This window comes from Chrysochloris asiatica, unplaced genomic scaffold (genome assembly GCF_000296735.1).
Source record: "Chrysochloris asiatica unplaced genomic scaffold, ChrAsi1.0 scaffold00142, whole genome shotgun sequence".
NCBI lineage: Eukaryota > Metazoa > Chordata > Mammalia > Afrosoricida > Chrysochloridae > Chrysochloris > Chrysochloris asiatica.
Genome location: NW_006408660.1, coordinates 2,862,921 through 2,882,214, shown reverse-complemented (window position 1 = coordinate 2,882,214; position 19,294 = coordinate 2,862,921). Strand labels below are relative to the sequence as shown.

The following is a 19,294-nucleotide window of genomic DNA, read 5'->3' as shown; positions in this document are numbered from 1 at the left end:
TGAACTACTGATCTTAAGGTTCACAGCCTGATTTGTAACCACTGCGCTACCAGAGCAGGAAAAGAATGATAGGTTGGAGAATTTATCAAGCTATCAGCTACCAAATGGAAAGCTGTCCAAATGGGTGATTGGTTTGTACCAACTCATAGTTTTAAGCTGTTTTAAAGCAGATTTCATCCCTTCATTTTAGTTCCTGCATTCCTTCTATCTTGAGCTCTTCCAAAATGCATGAAAAGAAATAGTCTAATTCCACATAAACCACGTTCTTGCTGGCTCACTTTGGACACGTCAGGAGGAAAGCCTAGAAAAGGATATTGTGGTTGGTAAAGTAGAGAGTCAGCGAAAACAAAGGAAACGTTCCATGAAATTGATGGATTGACAACAATGGCCACAACAGTGGACTCACGCATCCCAGAGATTGTGAAGTTGACGCAGGACTGGGCTCCTTGCTCCATCTCTCCCCTCAGTGTCCACAGCAGCCAGGGAATCTTTTTTTCATCCAAATCCATTCATTCCTACAACCTCCAATGGGTTCTCTTTAAAGCCATAGATGAACTGGCGCCAGTGTTCCACTCAGGAGTCATCTCACCCCTGCCGCCTCAGCCAAGTTTGCCTCTTTGTAGTTCACGGAATGTGCTGGGCTTATTCCGGTCCCAAGGCCCTGCTTATTGATGCTCTGGTCTTCAGGGATCTGCCTACAGATCTCCCCATAGCAGCTCCATTGTTCAGGAGTTACTTCCTCAGATGCTTCCTGGACCACTCCTTTCCCATTTCATCTGGCCCTATGTGCTTCACTGTGAAGAGCTCCTTGTTAACTTCCTCTCCCCCACAGACATGGAGGGCAGAGACCCTGTAGGCCTGTTACGCTGTTGTCAGGTAACCTGTTTTCCTTTTGCAGTGTTAATGGGAACGATTTTCAGCATCCTGTTGGTAACCGTGGTCCTCATGGCGTTTTGTGTCTACAAGCCTATTCGGCGCCGGTGACAGCAAGAAGCAAGTTCTGCAAAGTATTTGGAACTAGGATACGTTGTTACTGCACATCGGCGAGTAGAGAAGTTGGAATCAGAACTTTCCTGCTTGGAGATGACCTTTGGTCTGGACAGTTGGTAAACTAATGGTTTAAAAAGTACATCTACTAGCAATTATTTTTCCCTAACACTGTAATGCAAACAATTGGCCATTCTGCTCTTCCATGTCCTCTATATACATATATATATATCTGGTTTTACTTGTTATAAGGCTTGAAGCTCCAGTGTCAAAATGGAGTGCTCACAAGAAAGAGAACATAACTCTTGTGTCTTTAAGAAACACATTGAGTTGGGACTAATCATTAATGTGTGGAAAGGAAGACTTAACAAGATTCCCTGCTTGATCATTGGTCAGTTCATAATGGGATAAGAACTGCAAATGTTTTAAATTCTACTCAGTTGATCTGGAATGTTCTGGCAGCAAAGCCATGTCTCAGGTGCATCCCATGGACATCAAGGCCACCGTTAGATGTTAGATTGAAAATGTGACTAGTTAACCTACCTGAAAAAGAACTCCATACTGCTCAAACATAGTGATCTCCCTTATACTGAACTCGTGTTCCTCCAGCTCACAGCTTAAAAATGGCAGTAACTTTTCAAGTCTAGAGTCTTGAAGAGACTCGGGCATGAACTCCTTTAAGCCTTCAGGTCAGGGCTCAACCATGGAAGTGCAAGTTCAACTGACAGGACAGGGTGGCAGGTGGCTGTGTGTTGACAGACTTTTGACCTCTGCTTTGAAAATGCTGCTAGTAGTTTGCACTGTTGATGAACTGGATTTTTTTTAACCCGTCTTGAAATTCTTTGATTTACAAAGTGGTTATTGGTATTTATTTTAAAGGTGCTAGGTTTGTTTTTAAATTGAAACACTTATCTTGTACTCAGTTCAAGCACCAAACCCATATCCCCGAGTCAATTCGGATTCATAGTGAGCATGTAGAATAGAGTGGAATTGCCCCATAGTTCCCAAGGCTGTAATTCTTTATGGAAGCAGACTGTCACATCTTTCTTGTGGGGTGGCTGGTGGGTTCAAACAGCCAAGCTTTCAGTTCGCAGCTGAGCGCTTAATCACGGCACCACCATGGCTGCTTCCATTCAGACACAGCACTGACTTTTTTTTTTTTTTTAAAGTATGCTCTTAATGTGAAATAACTAATGGGATAAATAAAGGGTTTTGTTTGTAATTTTTTAACACTGAAATGTTCAGTTTTGTGCTTTTGGGCAAAATGTCAACTAAAATTAAAGTTAAATCCTACATACTATTTTACGTCTAGTAATTATTTCCAACACCCATCTGTCTGTCAGTTTGTCCTACTGTAATGACTTGTGTTTTGCTCACGTGAAGCTATGTTACCAGTATTTCAAATACCAGCAGGGTCACCATGGTAGACAAGTTTCAGTGGAGGGTCTAAACTAAAACTAAGAAGAAAGGCCTAGCAAACTACTGCTGAAAATTAGCCACTGAAAACCGTAGGATCCCAACAGACAAATGTCCAACTCACTTGCTGTGGACATACCATTAGGAAAGACCATTAATTGGTTTAATGAAGTTGAAAGCCAGTGAAGATGAGGGAGACACTTGGCGAGATCAGTTGATTGGCATAGTAGCTGCCACAATGGGTCAGGCAAATGATTCTGAGGAGGAAGCAGGACAGGGCACTAGTTCGTTCTATTGTAAATACACCTGTTTTGAGTTGGAGTTAACATTCCAAGAATTCAGAATGCAGTTGTTTGTTTGAATCTGATCTAATGTTGGCAAGACAGCACTGTGAAGTAGATCTCTGAATTCAGTAATGGCCCACCAGCTGCTTCTGGGGAGAAAGATGAGGCTTTCTGCTCCCACAAAGATTTAAAAGCCTCAGAAATCCTTATACAACATCTATATGCATTGCAACCTACTGGAAGGTACTTAACAACATTGTCCTAAAGCAAGGTATTGATTGTTTCAGAAAACTGAGCCATTATTAAGTGCAGGCTGGGCAAGGAGTCAGGAGAGCGTCTTTTGCAAATCAGCTTACCATCTCCCAAATCTCCATTCTCCCATTGTACAATAGTGACGTATGCACTGTCTCTTAAGGATTGTGAAGATCAAATGATGTGAAACTTAATACAAATGGAAGGTGGAGTTCCACAGTTGGCCTGCCCCGTAGGAGCCCCTAGTTAGTTCTTGCAGGGATGTGGAGTAGTGGGGTACAGTAGTCATGCGGAAGTAAGTCCTGGGGTGTGCATTCCTGCCATGTGCAGAGCTCTGCATTTTGATGTCCTCTGATACACTGTCCCAGTATGGCTTGCCACTTTCAGAGTTTGAGAAGGAAGCACCCTATGAGTGGCTGTTTGCTCACAGCTGGATGGGTGGCACATGTTCCAGTTTTCTAGCACAACCTCGCATTGCTGTCATTCCAAACACAAATCCGAAATCGTCATATTCACTTCTGAGATTTTAAGTTAATGACAAAGAATCATCTTTGTGTAAAGAAGCTGATTACAAAGGAATGGATGAGTAATACAAAAATAGGACAATTCTGTGAGAGAAATTGACTGTCGTCCTCAAGTGCTGTTGAGTCAATTCCAACTCACAGTGACCATGTATAGCAGGAGTGGGGTATGTGCAAAATCATTTGGTCTGGTCCTGCTAAGGCACCCACAGTTCCAGCCATCACATTTGTTTTTGTTAAGTGTCATCAAGTCAGTTCCAACTCATAGCGACCTTGTGTAGGGTTTCTGAGGAGAGGCTGGTAAGCTTTAACCACTGACCTTGCAGTTCAGACCGACTTTGCAGTTCAGTACATTAACCCAGAGTGCCACACCAGGACTCCAACAATTGCATTAGGGTTGAGTTCATTAAATGACCAAATATAGCAGGCTAATTTTTATGTCAATAATTTTGTATGGCCCATGAATGATGATATAAATATCCAAATGGCCCTTGGCAGAAAAAAAGTTCCCCGCCCCTGCTGTATAGGGTTTCCCAGGAATAGCTAGTGAGTTTGAACTGGCAGCCTTGCAGTACAGCACTACATCAGGACACTTCTTGAGTCTTGTTATTATTAAGTGCCATCAAGTCAGTTTTGACCCATATCACCCTGTATAGGGTTTCCGAGGAGTGGCTGCTGAGCTTGAACCGCCAACCTTGCGGTTTTGCAGTCCAGCACACTAATCCACAGCACCATACCAGGTCTCCAAATCATCCAGTAACACCTCAAATTTAGGGATATTTTTAGTCTTAGTGGTGTATGTTTTTCTTCTCTAGCTGGGCCTCCATCTTAAAGCTATACATATTTCTAGACAGAGGTCTGCATTAGACTCTCCACTCCCATCACTTATTCTGCTGTGAACAGTCATGTGACATTTCTATAGTCCATTTACCTTCTGGAGGTCATCTGGAGCCTGGAAAACACGCTGGTGATTATGGAAATTCTTCCCCTTTTCTGTCATTAACTAGAGCAGACTTTCTGTTTTCTCCACAACTGAGTTGATAACATATGGGGTGGCAGCTTATAAATGTCTTAGAAACCTTGTCATACTTGATACCTACCAGTGTCTTGACAAGCATAAGTTGGATCATGTAAAGTTTGCTACTGGTTTTAGACCACTTACTTGACCTTCATAAACTTTAAAGATAAAATGCTCTTTTAAATTAAAAAAAAAAATCCTTAAATCTGCTCTGTCAACCTTCGCTCTATTCACAATAAAAAGTTTTAAAAGGAAAATCCATAGGCATTGTACTTTTGGACCTAAGAAGAAGAAAGCGTAATCATTTGCTTCACAATGCGGTGACAGAAAGTTATTTGCTACCCATAAAAAATAAAGCAGCTCCTTCTCATCTTTTGAGAAACAAAACCTCATTGCTGGTACCCAAGCATTTTTACTGACTACTGCTGTTTCGTTTTCATAGCTGCATTACTTAGGTGTAGGATAACTCTGGAAGCCAAAAGCATCCTCTGCACTTGTAAGAACGGCTTCACAAAGCTCTTCTGATTCCAAGGATAGCATAGATCAGCTTCCTTTACACTCCAAAAGCAGCAGTCCGCCTTCAGGGCGCTGCAGGGGAGTAGTATACAAGTAAAGTATGTGAGGGTGTTTGTTCTAAAGGCCCAGTAACATTCTTACGCAGAACAGAGAACCAGAAACTGTAGTAAGAACAGTTTGGGAAAAAATGACCCGAGTATAGGCTACTGTATGAGCACCTTCTAAGGAAGCTGTCTTTATTTGCATTTTACAAGAGTGAACATAGAGATGTAAAATACTGTGTGACAGGCTGACACAATGCTCAGTCCCTTCCTATATAACTGGGAAGAAAGGTAAAGATAGGTCAGAAAGCAGAGCAGTGGAATGCAGACATCTGATTTGCCTTAGTAAATCCACATGGTCTAACTGGCAGCCATACCCAAGGAGTCTTTGTCTAAGGTAAATGCCAAGTAAAATGCTAAGCTGCATACATGAAATAAATGTGATATAGCATATACTGGCCTCATGTGCAGAGAAGGAATTTTGGTCAGACCATTACACACACACAAAAAGGCAGATGATTATATATAGAATTAAAAGCACAGTTCTTTATGACTGGGAACATTTTACTGGCAACACTAACGGTATGATACAGATGTTAACAGGAACCGTAGCGAAACAGGAGGGGATATTGTTTACAGGTTACTTCAGTGCAGCCTGTGGGAATGAATCCATGGGCCAGAGTGAGGGGGTGCACTCAGCTGTATTCCACAGGGTTCTGGATGCTGTGTGGTTTATTTACAGAAGGGTTAGATAAAATAGTTAACTACTAAAGGTATCCCAAAAAGGCCTGAGAAAATCTGGTTACAATGTATATAACCTTGTATTGCTACTGATGGGAGTAGTCATTTTTTATATTTTCTAAAAATAATAAAAAGATTCTGTTAAAAAATAGATTTATCCACAAAGATGTTGATTTGAACTGTAAAAAGCAATATGGAGTCACTCACTTTCTAATTTCAAGTCTTCCCCTTTCTCTCAAGTGAGACCAGGGAATATAATATGGTAGGCTCTTTTTAGCTTCTAGGTGGAAATCCTTTTCTAGAGAAGTAAACGTAGAGGAAACACACTTGGTTTGGTTCTATGCTGTTCCAGTATTTTGGCCAGCTTACCCATTTCAAGGACAGCTTCAAGTCTTAGCTGCTCCTTCAGGGAGGGGGTTAGCTGCCTTTGATTTAACATGGAGGATCCTGCTTGACAAATTCCAATCAGATCCCTCAATAAGTGAAGTGAGGTGGTTTCAAATGATTAGTAAATTTTAAGGCTAAAGCAACATCCATTTATATATCCCAGTTGGTTGCAAACAGCTAACCATAATCTAAAATAGACCGTGTACACATGTCCTCTAACTTTAGCTGGGGGTAAAAGGAACAGAAGAAGGTAATAGTGGAGGAGAAGAATGACAATGTTTTAGAAACCCTGTATAAAGGTAAAAAGAAAGATCAGCACAGATGATCCATTTCTTTGGTGAAGTAAAGAAGTGTCTCACAAATTTTCATAAGCCACACTCTACAGCCTGCTGCTGCACTCATACAAAAGCACCCTGACTGGCCAATAACTTTGTTGGTTACCACCATTGATAAAAAGGAATCTACAAACCTGCCAGGATTGGAGTTTTTGTCTAAAGCTGGTAGTAGAAATGACCTGCAAGCCGATACAGTTAATGGAAGTGATGATGCTTTCCTCCCCTTATCCTGGGTGTGGGGCCTGCCAGTCTCTAACTCCTTCTCCCAGGAGCCTGGAGGCCCTGGCCCTGCGCTCAGCATGAAGAATGGGGCAGTGGGCGCCTGCTCCACAGAATGCACACGAGGTGTAGCCCCTGCGGCCCTGGGGCCCTGCTGGCTGTGCTCGGTGCAGCCCAGGCCTGGGAGGGTCTATTTCTCAGTGAGCGACAGCTGTAAGACTTGCTGCAGCTCTGCCTCCTCCTCCTGGCGCCGGAGCTCCTGCTCCGCCAGCTCTTTGGCTGAGAGCTCCATGGCCAGCTGCAGGTCGCTATCAAAACGGCTGGTCTCGTTCGGGGCTCCAGGGTGCAGGCCTTCTGAACTGTCAAGGAGGCTCTCCTGGAGGGCCCTGGGTTGGAAATTGGAGAAGACATTCCTTACCATCACTCAAACGGCAGCACCACCCACATTTCTGAAGCACTGTACATACACTGTCATTGAATCCCACATAGCTATGGGTTTCATCAGGTAGGTAACCCCAGGCTCAGTGAGGCCCTCCAGATCACCCAGCTCCTAAGTGATGAGGCTGGGAAAGGCATGTGGAGCGATTTTAAAGCAAAGCCTGGGCTGCCACATGTGCCTGTTAAGTGTCGTTGAGCTAGTTCTGACTCATAGTAACCCTGTATAGGGTTCCCAGGAGTGGCTGGTAAGTTTGAACTGTTGATCTTGAGGTTCAAATTGACCTTGCAGTTCAGTGCTTATCCTACATTACCACCACACCAGGAATCCTATAAGTACTCCTATGAGAAACCTATGAATCTCTAGGTTTTCCCCTACAAGATGATAACTATATTCATCTCTAGCTCTTCCCTAAAGTGTCACCTCCCTGAAGCCTATAAAATTCCCACCCAAAGCACTTAGTGCCGGTATCTTCTGCAGAAATCACACCTACCAGAAACAGGTGCCCAGTCAGTGCCTTCCTGCAGTGAGCCTAACATTGATTCTGACACAGGCGACTCCATGCATGCCACAGTAGAACTCTGCTCTGTCAGCGTCTTGGGGGCTAACTTTTCTGAAGTAGATCACCAGGACTTCCTTCTGAGGTGTCTCTGGGTGAACTCAAACTCCCAACCTAATGCACTAAGCATGCACCCACTCCTGGAAGGCCCACTATCAGGCGTTAGAACTGTGTGAATGAGAAATGCCACACAAGGAAGCTCAGTGCGAACACTTGATCCAGCGTCTCCCCACTAGCATAGTCCGTGAATTAAGGTTAGTCCTCAAGAGTCAATCACCTCTCATACTGCGTATCATAGCCATGTATCCGGCCGATCCCGCCATTGGAAGCTGGTCCCGAGACTTCCTAGGGAACACAAAAGTGACGGACATGACCACCTCTCCGAAAGAACAAGTGTCACATAGAGAAAAGCATGAACAAAAGGAAAAGTGTCACTTACTGCTAGGTGAAAAACTGGTGGGGAATTGGTTACCTCTCTAACCAAAAACAAAAAAGGAGTTGTCATAGACTCAGTCCTAGCTGATGACAACCCCATGTGTGTGTCAGAGGAGAAAATTCATAGGGATTTCAGTGGATAATTTGTGTAAGTAGATCAACAAGACCTTTCTTCTGAGGTGTCTTGGGGTAGATTCAAACCTACAATCTTTCATTTGGTAGCTGCATTAACAATTTGCACCATCCATGGACTCCTACTTCTAAAAATCATCTCTGAATGTCAAATAGTATACTCCCCTGATAAATAGCCATAACCTTTCCATACTTAACACAAAATCCAGCTATTAAAAATAGCTAACCATGAGTAAATTTTAAGTAAACAAAGCAGGTCACTCATTTAGAGCAAAATAATTGTTAGGTACTGTCAAGTCGGTTCCTACTCATAGCAACCCTGTATAGTGCTTCCAAGGCCTTAGCTTTCTCCTGCCAAGCAGCTGGTGGGCTGGTAGAGCAAAATTAGAATCCATGATTCCTGTTTGTTGTCTTTGATTGCTTAAAGAAAATTTATATACATATTGGGTAGAAAGGAGAATAAGGAAAAGCATACTGAACTGGCAGCAATATCAGGGAACTGGGTTCCCCAATAGGCTTCTCACAAGGAACACGGACAGCTGGAGCAAGCTAACTGGGTCTGGGAATGAATGAATCCATGGTGATGGGTGGTGCTGGTTAAATGCTATCAAGGCAGTTTTGATTCATAGCGACCCTGTACAGGGTTTCCAAGGAGCAGCTGGTGGCTTTGAACTGCTGAACTTTCGGTTAGCAGTCCAGTGCTTATCCTTCAGCACCACACCAGGACTCACAGTGATGGGAGTGGGCCTCAAATTCAAGTTCTAGAGACTCAAGAATAAAACGAGAATACCAACAACCTGAGCCAGTGGAGATGTGGGAATGGGGGTCCACAAAGCTGCCTCACAAGGGTGGAAGAATTCTTCCACCTGGTACAAAGTAACCCCAAACCAAACCTTTTGTCCATAAGTTGATGCTGACTCACGCAGACCCTCTAGGACAGCAGAACTGCCCCATAGGGTTTCCAAGGCTGCCATCTTTTTCAGAAGCAGACTGTAACAGCTCTCTCCCAGAGAATGGCTGGTGGGTTCAAACTGATCTGTAGATTAGCAGCCAAGGGCTTAGCCACCACACCACCAGGGCTCCTTGAAGGAATGAAGAAACCAGTAAACACACAAATGGACAACAGTTGCCCAGACACACCAGAGGGCAGTGGAGGCAGAAACGCACTGAGGGAGGTGACATGGGCCGAGGAGGATCTCAACCCCTAGACTGTGAGGCCTGGAGAAATAACCACAGAAGTAGAGAAGTGAACAAAATGAGACTCTTCTTATGTCAGTCCTAGAGGTTCAGAGAGTGTTTACCATAGAATCAAAGATCAATAACAAATTTCATCACATAGTTCCTGAGCAGCCGCCAGAAGATGGGATTGAAATCCACATTATAACCTTCTCGCGAGACAACTGACACATCAGGTTACCAGGAAAAAAATATGAGGATGTACACTGACAGGAATGTAACTGTTTCAGTGCTAGACAACCACACATTACGTGATTATTAGCTACACAGATGAATATGGAGAAAAGTAAGCTTGTGCATGATGCTAACTTGGGCTGTGCAGGTGGTCTTTCATACAATAAAGCTTTTACAAAAGCACATGCTAAAAAAGATAATCTATGTAAATACTGAATATTTCGAACTTGCTTCTGAAGTTAAAGAATTAAAGCTTTCAGCTCAAAAGCCTACATTTGGGGTTTGTTCTGATACAAGCACCTGGCTCCTGCTGGACTCCAACAAGCTCTGCTGGATGGCAAACTGCATTATCTCATAATCTTCATCTTGCAAATGCATGTTTCTGCCATTGTCTTGAATGTGATACGATTCAGGAATTTCAAACACAGACTGATCAACCTCAAAGTTTGTGACAGGGGAAGCTGAAACACAAATGTTAACTCCAATAAAATGTCCACTCCAACTTCTCAGAACAATTCAATTTTTTAAAATTCAAAGTATCAAAATGATGATGATCATCAAGGTTTGCTTATATGTGAGAGCGATTGCAAGGAAGGACAATCATCACAGAAAAAAAGTACCAGAACACTGCTTTTGTTTCTTGCCTTTTTCTAATGACAAAATTAATTCCTGTTCATAAACAATATACAGTCCACTGTACAGTGAAAAGTGGAAATTTCCTCCCTGCTCCCATTCTCCTATTATCAAACTCCAGCGTGTATGTGTTTATATCTAGAACCACAGGCCTTTTTTCCTTCCCTTTGTAATACAAAAACAGTATATATTTATAGATATCAAATAAAAATAAAAGGAATGCCTCTGTATCCTTCACCTAAGCGAATATACAAAATACTAACATTACTAGATTCCTCGTATGCGCCTTCATCATACCCCCTTCCTTCTTCATCTTCCTGGGTAGACACATGATTCAGAACAGTGCTTATCACTCCCCTGGCTCTTCTTTGGAATTTTGCCACAGGTGTATAATCTTAAGCACTTGTTTATTTCAGCCAATTTTTTTAAAAACTTGACACAAATGGAATCATATGGAATGCATTCTTCAAATGGGAGCTTTTCATTCATTATTGTTTCTAAAATCACTAAATTTGATGCTTATGGCTGGACTTCTTTATTTTCACAACTGCATGTTACTCTATTGTATTAAAAGACACAACGTGCACATTGTGTTATCTCAAACATAACAACTGCCAGGAGAGAGTAGGATCAGGCAGTGTTTCATTATGCTATGTAGAGTTGCTATGAGTTAGAACCAACTAGATGGCACCTAATGACAACTATCTCATGACATTGGGTTTCCAGTGTTTGCTACCATGAACAACTCTTGTTAAGTGCCATCAAATTGCTTCTGACTCACAGTGACCCTTTATCGGGTTTCCGAGGCTTTAAATGTTTGCAAGAGCAAACGTCTTTCCCCCACGGAGCAGTTGGTGGGCTCAAATGTTGGACCTCGTGGTTTATAGTCCATTGTTTGTCCTGTGGAACCACCACGCTTCCACCATGAATAATAGTGCTGCCCATTATTGTTTTTTCCACAAGCCCACCGACAGGTTTCTCTGGGCCACATCCCCGGGAATCAGCAGATGCGCTGAATGTGTACAGCTGCAATTTTACAAAGTAATGCCAGATGTTTTGTTCATGAAATCAGGACAGTTTACTCTCCCACAAGTGGATGAGTGTTCTATGCTCATGAATACATGACATTACCTGATTTTTTTGCCTCGTGACATTATTATATATATTTTTTGCCTATCTGGTAAAATTTTGTATCATGGAGATTTAAATTTTTCTCTTTGAAATCCAGAACTGTAATTAATATATAATAAAATGCTGTCTTTTAATTCACCATATAAGTAAATGGAAAAAGTCATATGATCATCTCAGTAATTGCAGAGAAAACATTGGAGAAAAGCTAATCCCCAGTAAAGATAACTCTCAGCTAGTGAGGAATATAAGGGGATTGCCTAATCTAGTAAAGGGCATCTACAAAACCTACATTTAATCTTATACTGAATAGTGACATGTCCTGCCCCTAACATCAGGAACAAGCCCAGGACTTCCTCTCTCACCAGTTTTACTCACCGTTGTACTGGAGGTCCTTGCCAGTACAGTAAGGCAAGAAAAAGATTAGATGCAAAATGAAATACAATTGTCTTTATTCATAAATAGCATGGCTGTGTATGTAAGAAACTAAGGAACTTGTAAAAAAAAAAAAAAGTTACTAGAAGTAACAAGTAATTCAGCATTGTTGGAAGATATAAGATCATATTGTTCATGACACTCTATATATTAGCAATGAAAATTGGGAAACAAAATTTAAAACTTAATCCATTTACAAATAGCATCCAAAAAATGTGGAAAGGACTGAGTGCAGAGGAGACTGAGGGAAGTTTTCTGTATGATGGAAATGCTCTGTATTTGGATTGTGGTGGTGTACACACAGGTATATCCATTTGTCAGAATGCACTGAGCCATCACACTTACCCTTATATTTTGATGGTACGAAGAAGCTTCAAAAAGTTTGTGGAAAAACTTAATTATGTTTTAATACCATCTTTCCATGGACTTTTGGAAGCCCCCTTGTATGTATATCACACCTCAGTAAAATTAATTTTTAAGAGTACACTGTCTTTTTAATAACCATGTGATCATAAATAGCCTACATGTTAATTTTTTCACTAAACCTAAAAGTTAACACAGAAATCAACTTCAGAAGATGCTCCAATTTTAAATTGAATCATTAATATAATGACTAAATGATGAATTTTTTAAAAAAAGCACAAAGTTCAGCTTTATTTATTTATTTTTTACCTGGATTAGCCTGGGTCCCATCCACATTTTGAGATACAATTTCTTCAGCAGTGCTACAGCCATTAACATTTCCAAATGTAATCCGTGCATTTAAGACATGAAACAAGGGAATTTCTAAAAAAAAAAAAAAAAAAGGGTTAATAAATACACTTCACAGAGAATAGCAGTAACAATTACCATTTACTGCATACTGCTAGTACTGTGTCGAGTTCTTTTCATTAGTATGATTTCATTTCATCCTCCTAACATCTGTCCCTGATACACAGACAGGAAAACAGATGCAGAGATGCTAAGCAGTGTTTTCTAGGCCGCGGTGAGTGAGAGTGATGAGCTAGAGTTCAAGTGCTGCGTGTGTGTCTGCATAGCCATCCCTCTGGAGCAATACCTAGTTGTACATGATACTATGCCAACTTGTCCAGGCCCCCAAACATGAATGTATCAAAGTATCAGGCTGGCTGCCAAACCACCTTCCTGAAGTATCTAATCTGAAGTATCACTTACATGTGAGGTTTGACATGAAAACAAGTCAGAGATGTATGCCTTTTTATATCAGGACTGGAGTCCTGGTGTGGCACTGCGGGTTAATGCGCTGAACTGCACAATCGGTTTGAAGGGCAAGGTCAGTGGTCCAAGCTTACCAGCTGCTCCTCAGAAACGCCATACAGGGTCACTATGGGTCAGAACTGACTTGATGGCACTTAAAAGCAACATATCAGGACTGCCTATAATGGTTGGGATCTCCTAATTTTGATCGCAAATCCCCAGTCTGAGCCAAGAAGCATGACACTTCTGTACATTACAACGTAGAATAATGCTGACCTCCTCTAGTGGGGACTGTCCTGTGCCTCAAGTGCTACAACTCCCTGAACCGCCCCCCCGCCCCTGAGCAGCACCTAAAGCAAACCTGTGGGTCATTTAACAGTACCTATTTTGACAGGAAATCCCGGTGGGAATTCTAGTTTGATGAAATCTCTCAGTCTTGCAAAATGAGCGCTCGTTCGGGCCATCAAGTCAATGATGGGAATGACCTGTTCCACCAGGGACAGGGGAAATTCTTCACACATCCATAGCATCGCTTTAAACCTGCAGAATTTGGCAAAGAAAAGATGGCAGCCACCTCTACCAGACAGGCAGAGCTGGTCACCTCCCGGTCGGCGGTATGAATCCACCCAGTGGTTTTGTGGTAGAAAGGCCTGGCAATGAGAGTCTAGGAAACCCTCTGTCACATGGGTTCAAGAGGAGTCACCATTGGCTGGACGGCACCCAACAACCAGTCACCACCAGCTTCCTTACTCGTCTTCCCAGTTCTCTCAGGTCTATGAAGGGACAAGAACTGGAGGGCTTCAGATGGCTCTGAAATCTAGCAATCTGGGGAAATTCCTCGATTATGTCCACCTGCTTCAAGGATGAAGCAGTAAGATGGTCGGTGGGGGCCATTTCATTTATCAGTGGAAGCTAGTTGGCAATAAAAGAAGGAATTCTTATATCCAAACTATGTTCTGTGTGGAAAGGGCTTAAGGACAAGCCATCTACAGTTAGCTTCTTTCAGATAAAGTGGGTTGTTAAGTGTTGTCGAGTCTGTTCCAACTCCGAGCAACCCTGTATAGGATTTCTGAGGAATGGTTGGTGGTTTGAACTGCTGACCTTGAAGTTAGCAGATCAGCGCTGATCCTACAATGCCACACCAGGACTGTTTTTAATGGAAGGGAGCAGGGGATGACTAAACATGATCATTTTACAGCACAACTTAAGGCCACAGAATCACTTACTTTTGCGTTCTAATTGTCAGCTCTTTAGGTCTTCCAATGTCCCTGTCTTTCAGATCAAACTCTTCATTGAAGTACTCCTCAGGCGTGATGGCCGTGGGGTTGTTTGCAGTGGCAAATTCTGTGGTGAGGTCCTGCCAAGCCCAAACCCAGGGGAGAGTGGAGGTTGGTTAGAAATGACACAGTATGCACACAAGTGAAGGCCTAAGCCCTCAGTCTTTGTGGGCCTATGAACCGGCTATAGGATAGGACGTTCCAGTCAGCTTTATTACATGTCACTGCCTGAAACAAGAACATCTACAGACGTGTGACCAGATTCCATGCAAGTCTAATGGATTTCTCCATTTAAAAATAAGGAACAAAGTATATTTCTACTCTCCTTGGCATTTTTATCTCTTGATTTCAGGAAACATAAACGAAATCAAAACCAAAGGAGGCAGAAATATTTGGAAATACATGAGATTTGGGGCTTAAGTTCCAGCGCTGTTATTCTCAAGTGTGTGATGCAGGAGTGGTCTTTTTTTTATCCCCCTGGCCCTTGGTAACATTCAGTGTACCCATTTCTTACTGTTATTGTGACTATCAAGTTCTTTGTTAAAGTGCTATATGTAAAATATAAAGTCTTTTGTACTTGTTAATCCTGGGATGTTTCTGAATGGTCACCGCCTTGAAAGTGCTACAAAAGAGTTCTCTCTGTACACATGGGGTCGCCATGATTCAGAGCCAGCTTGGTGTAGCCACCACCACCACCACCATCCTTTGTAAGCACCATTGTTACAGAGATGTCCTGGTTTATAATGGACCTCAGAAGCAGCATATGAATCCCATCATCACCACCCCCCTTCTCTGGAATCTTACTTTTTAAAGATTTGTCAAATTCTCTTCCAAAAAAAGGTATCTCAAAGCTTGGGAATTCTCTGTGAGCTTTTCAAATAGAATGCGATATTTCCTTTCTTAAGACTCATGAAAGCCCAGCACTTGAACTTACCCCTTGAGCACCAAACTGATGTTCCACAGTTCCCAACAGAGATTCCAGTGGATTCCTGTCCGCTAGGGGGAGGTAGGGAGTCGAGAAGAGAAGGTTAATTGCTAATAGTACTCACATACCGTACTGTGGCTACAGAAAAAAATTCTCATCATATTTTAAAGTTTCTGATTCCAGCAATCTGCATTAGGCAATGCTGAAGTAAGGTTTATAAACAGGCTGAACCAGATCCCCCACAAGGAGCCTTTTTATTAGGATATCTAAACTAGATGGATAACAGAATTAAAGCAGAAGAGTGGAAAGAGTATGGAGGTAGGTGGGAAACATGGCTGATTCCATTCCCGCCTTGGCCCTTCACTACCCATGTGTCTATGACAGATCATGTGTCTGGGCCTTGGTTTCCTTGTCTATCAAGTTGGAGTCATGTTAGTATTGGTAGCTGGCAGTCACAGCCTGCTGGCCACATACACTGCATGCATTGCTGGAGAGTTTGCAGATAGTTACACATCTCATCCTCCAGCAGCTCTGAGGAAAGTCTGAGGTTGCCTCCGCTTCACTGCTGAGGAAACTGAGGGTAGGTAACGTCATAAGGTCACTGGCCACTACAGATGCCAACATTTTGGTTTAGAGTCCCAAGTTCTATTCAAATCTTTTCGTCCAATATTTTGGACCCAGTCATCCATGGCAATGATAAACATGCTCCAATCTCCCCATCTACTTTTTTGGCTAAACCCAACAATTGTTCTTCAGAAAACATAAGCCATCAAGAATGGCTTTCATTACAGCTATGGGGGAATACTATAAGCCAACTATAGGGGAATACCTCCAAGGATATGAGTCAGATGAAGGGCATTTTTATAAAAAGAAATTAGAGTTAGGATTCATGCTCCCTGGTCACATTAACCCAAAATGGAGCCCATGAAGGTCCTCTCTAGGTTCAAGGAAGTGGGGAGGATTACCTTTATATCTCTTTTTTTCTTCCTCAGTTAGATGTTCTGTGCGTATTTTGGTTAGCACACTCACATTGTTTACCGTGTAAACCTTGAGAGGTGTGGGCAAAAGAAGACAGTGACACAGGGAATCAAAATGCCAAAAAGAAAGCACAGCAAGAGCAAAAATGCTGAAGCAAAAAGATAAAAGAATAATCCAGCAAAATAAAAATGAGAACAATCATTCGATTCCTTCAGAGAAACTATGCAGGCTACGAACTTAGAAATGCATCAGCCGTTACTTCTCCACATTGGACAGTTTTGCATACTGAGGAGTTAACAGGGACAGGCTGCATCTTCCTAGTCACCTTGTTGCTTAAACAATCTCAAATCACTGTCCTGCAGTTTCACTACGGGCTTTCTGTTTTCTAAGATTCCCAATCCTGCCACCTAGACTTCTACTCATGACTAAGACAGCCATCTGCTGGACAGAAGGAAAAAGGAAGAAACAATGTTTTCCACCTCTAAAAGATTAGAGAAAAAACCAGCATATCACTATATAAAAGGAATTCTATACAGTGACCAAAAAAAAAAAAAAAACCTCTTAACTTCCAGAGTAAACACTCTGTTAGTAAGGTTGCCTGGTGAATATAGTGGCCTTTAAAAAAACAAACAACATAATGGCTACCAAACGAACTCTGTGCCATCCGTGGATTCCCGAAGTGCGAAGACTCAGAAAACACACTCAGCATGAGCATGGATGTTTCTAGATGTGTCTTGCTGAGCATGACGTAAGCTTTCTAAATGCTGAGAGGCCATGGGAGGGCCCTGCAGTCCCGGGCTCCAACACCATTAGCCATCAACCCCTGCTGCACTGCAGGACTAATGAAAGGCCAAGACATAGAGCTTCACCGCTGACAAAATGCCAGGTGACTCAAATGACTGTCGTCTCCACTATTACAGCTATTTTCTAAATCCCCTGATACCATGGCTATTAGCCTATCAGTTACAACTAGAGAAAAGAGCTACTTTAAAGAGTATGGTGCTTTAGGATATATTTTTAAAATCTGCTCAGGTCATAAAAACAGATGGACAAGTATGTTAAGTCGAATCCATTTTCTTTCTCTTTGCTTTTTTTCTTAAAGAATTAAATAACTAGTTTGTTATTCCTACCAGGACAACTGGTGCCTATACTCATTTCTCTACAATATTGTTTCTCTTGGGCCTTACTAGAGACCTCCTCAGGACATTCTATCCCATTTCTGAAAGTTAAATAAGATACAAATTCAAGTGAGAGAGACATTAGACAATATCTATTCCTCCAGCGCATCTTCATGGCACAGGTGCATGAAAAAATCTGAACAGACTCCTCGTTTGCATAGAAGCTAAGTAGCTATAGTAAATCTTATTTTAAGAGTTTCCTTTTACCTTTGCTTCGTAACCATTAACAACTTCTGCTTTATCTGTCCTCCAGCCCCAGAATCCGGATTTAGTTCTGATAAAAAGTGAACACCACAAATTTCTACATGTACAATATGCCATTCAGATTTATCCCTGCAGCCGTTAGTATTTTTTCTCCCCCAACTTAAGTTAGTGAAGGACACTGGGAAATTACTGTTGTCAGGTCCACAAAAGGATGCTGTCAATGACAGATGGCTCAGGCACCCCCAACCTCCCCAGCACAGTTAGTGACCAGTCGGCCTCACCCTGGCACGGGGCCTGCATTCTTTGTTTTTTTTAAACCAAAACTGCCAGCACAGTTGACAGGTGGTGACATATACTGGACAGCTGTTGTAACAAGTGAGTGAATATGACTAGTGGCCACATGGGGTATCTGGGTCATAGCATTTATCTGGGTCATCTGAACAGTGGGCTCAGATGCCAGTGGGGCTGAATCCATAAGCAGCTGCTTCTGGATCGAGGAATTGTTCAAACAATGAGGTACACACCATCCTGTTCCCAGGAGAGAGTGGTGGGGGCAGGAACTCATCCTATCGCCAGCTGCTTGGAGCAAGATGGCTGTGAGTCACACACGTCCTTGGGTTTGGTGCAGCATTGTGAAAATATGCTGAAAGCAGATGTGGGCCCTGCCCTGCCATGGAGCTAGCTCTGTGGCATTTCTGTTAAAGTAAGCCAGCATTCCACCAGCAGCTGCAGCTTTGGGAAAGTGCCTAAAAGCCCAGCTATTTTAACTTAACGTGCTCCTGAAAAAAATGCATTTAGGGACCAAGAAGATCCCAGAGGCTCAGACTGTTTTTCATAAAGCAGATCCCCCAGGACATGCTACCATGCACGTGGGACTGACCCAGCCCTGTGTCTAGGGCAGCATATCCTAGCACCACTGTGACTGTCGACCTTGACCCTGCCTGTTGTACTACAGCCGCTGGCCTTCTGCTCTGAGCCCCAAGCCTGGCTGGAAGCTCGTAAGCGGCAGCAGGGGAGCCGAGTCCCAAAGAGCACACACAGCCAGTGGCATTTGGTGTTTCCAAACAGTCTGCAAGCCTTCTCATGGGATTTTGAAAATGAAACTAGGCAGATGGAGTAGTATGAGTTTCGTGTGCATATCACAGACCATCGGATAAAGAAGAGACTAGTGTTTTAACCCTTTCATAATCTAATTGTTTTCCACTTTGAATTTTTCTGTGGATACCATGTTTTCACTCAAGGAAAGCACACCGAATCAAGGGGCATTTCTAAAAAATTTTTAGGGAATACAGATTTGGAAATGTGTCCCTCTGGGCTCTGGGGTAGGATTCTGTAGGCCACACAGGTCACTATGGACTGGGAATAAAATAATGTGGGGCACATATGTCCCTCTGGACTTTGCACTGCCCTCTAGATCCTTTGACAAGCTCATGCAGTGTAGGGCACCTGAAAATGCTGTGTTTGTGTGAACATGGAATCATGAGAAAGGCAATGTCCACAGAATGCACAGGAACCCAGACATATACTTTTTGTTGTTGTTATGTGCCGTCGAGACTGAACAGGGTTTCCAAGGCTGTAAATCTTTATAAGGAGTAGAAAGCCTCACATCTTTCTCCCGTGGAACAGCTGGTA

The 19,294-nt window shown here is 42.6% G+C and overlaps 1 protein-coding gene across 1 annotated transcript in view; it reads right to left on the bottom strand.

Moving 5' to 3' along the window:
* Positions 1-6,907: 6,907 nt before the first annotated feature.
* The window catches only part of ANKRD13A (ankyrin repeat domain 13A), a 49,856-nt gene continuing 37,469 nt past the window's right edge, over positions 6,908-19,294 (bottom strand). Inside the window, exons 7-15 of the mRNA XM_006870454.1 lie at positions 17,666-17,732; positions 16,268-16,349; positions 15,312-15,373; positions 14,327-14,457; positions 13,483-13,640; positions 12,558-12,671; positions 9,990-10,150; positions 7,990-8,057; positions 6,908-7,103 (exon numbers count right to left, since the gene is read on the bottom strand). Coding sequence (XP_006870516.1) covers positions 6,908-7,103; positions 7,990-8,057; positions 9,990-10,150; positions 12,558-12,671; positions 13,483-13,640; positions 14,327-14,457; positions 15,312-15,373; positions 16,268-16,349; positions 17,666-17,732 — 1,039 coding nt within the window. The remainder of the gene's footprint in view (positions 7,104-7,989; positions 8,058-9,989; positions 10,151-12,557; positions 12,672-13,482; positions 13,641-14,326; positions 14,458-15,311; positions 15,374-16,267; positions 16,350-17,665; positions 17,733-19,294) is intronic.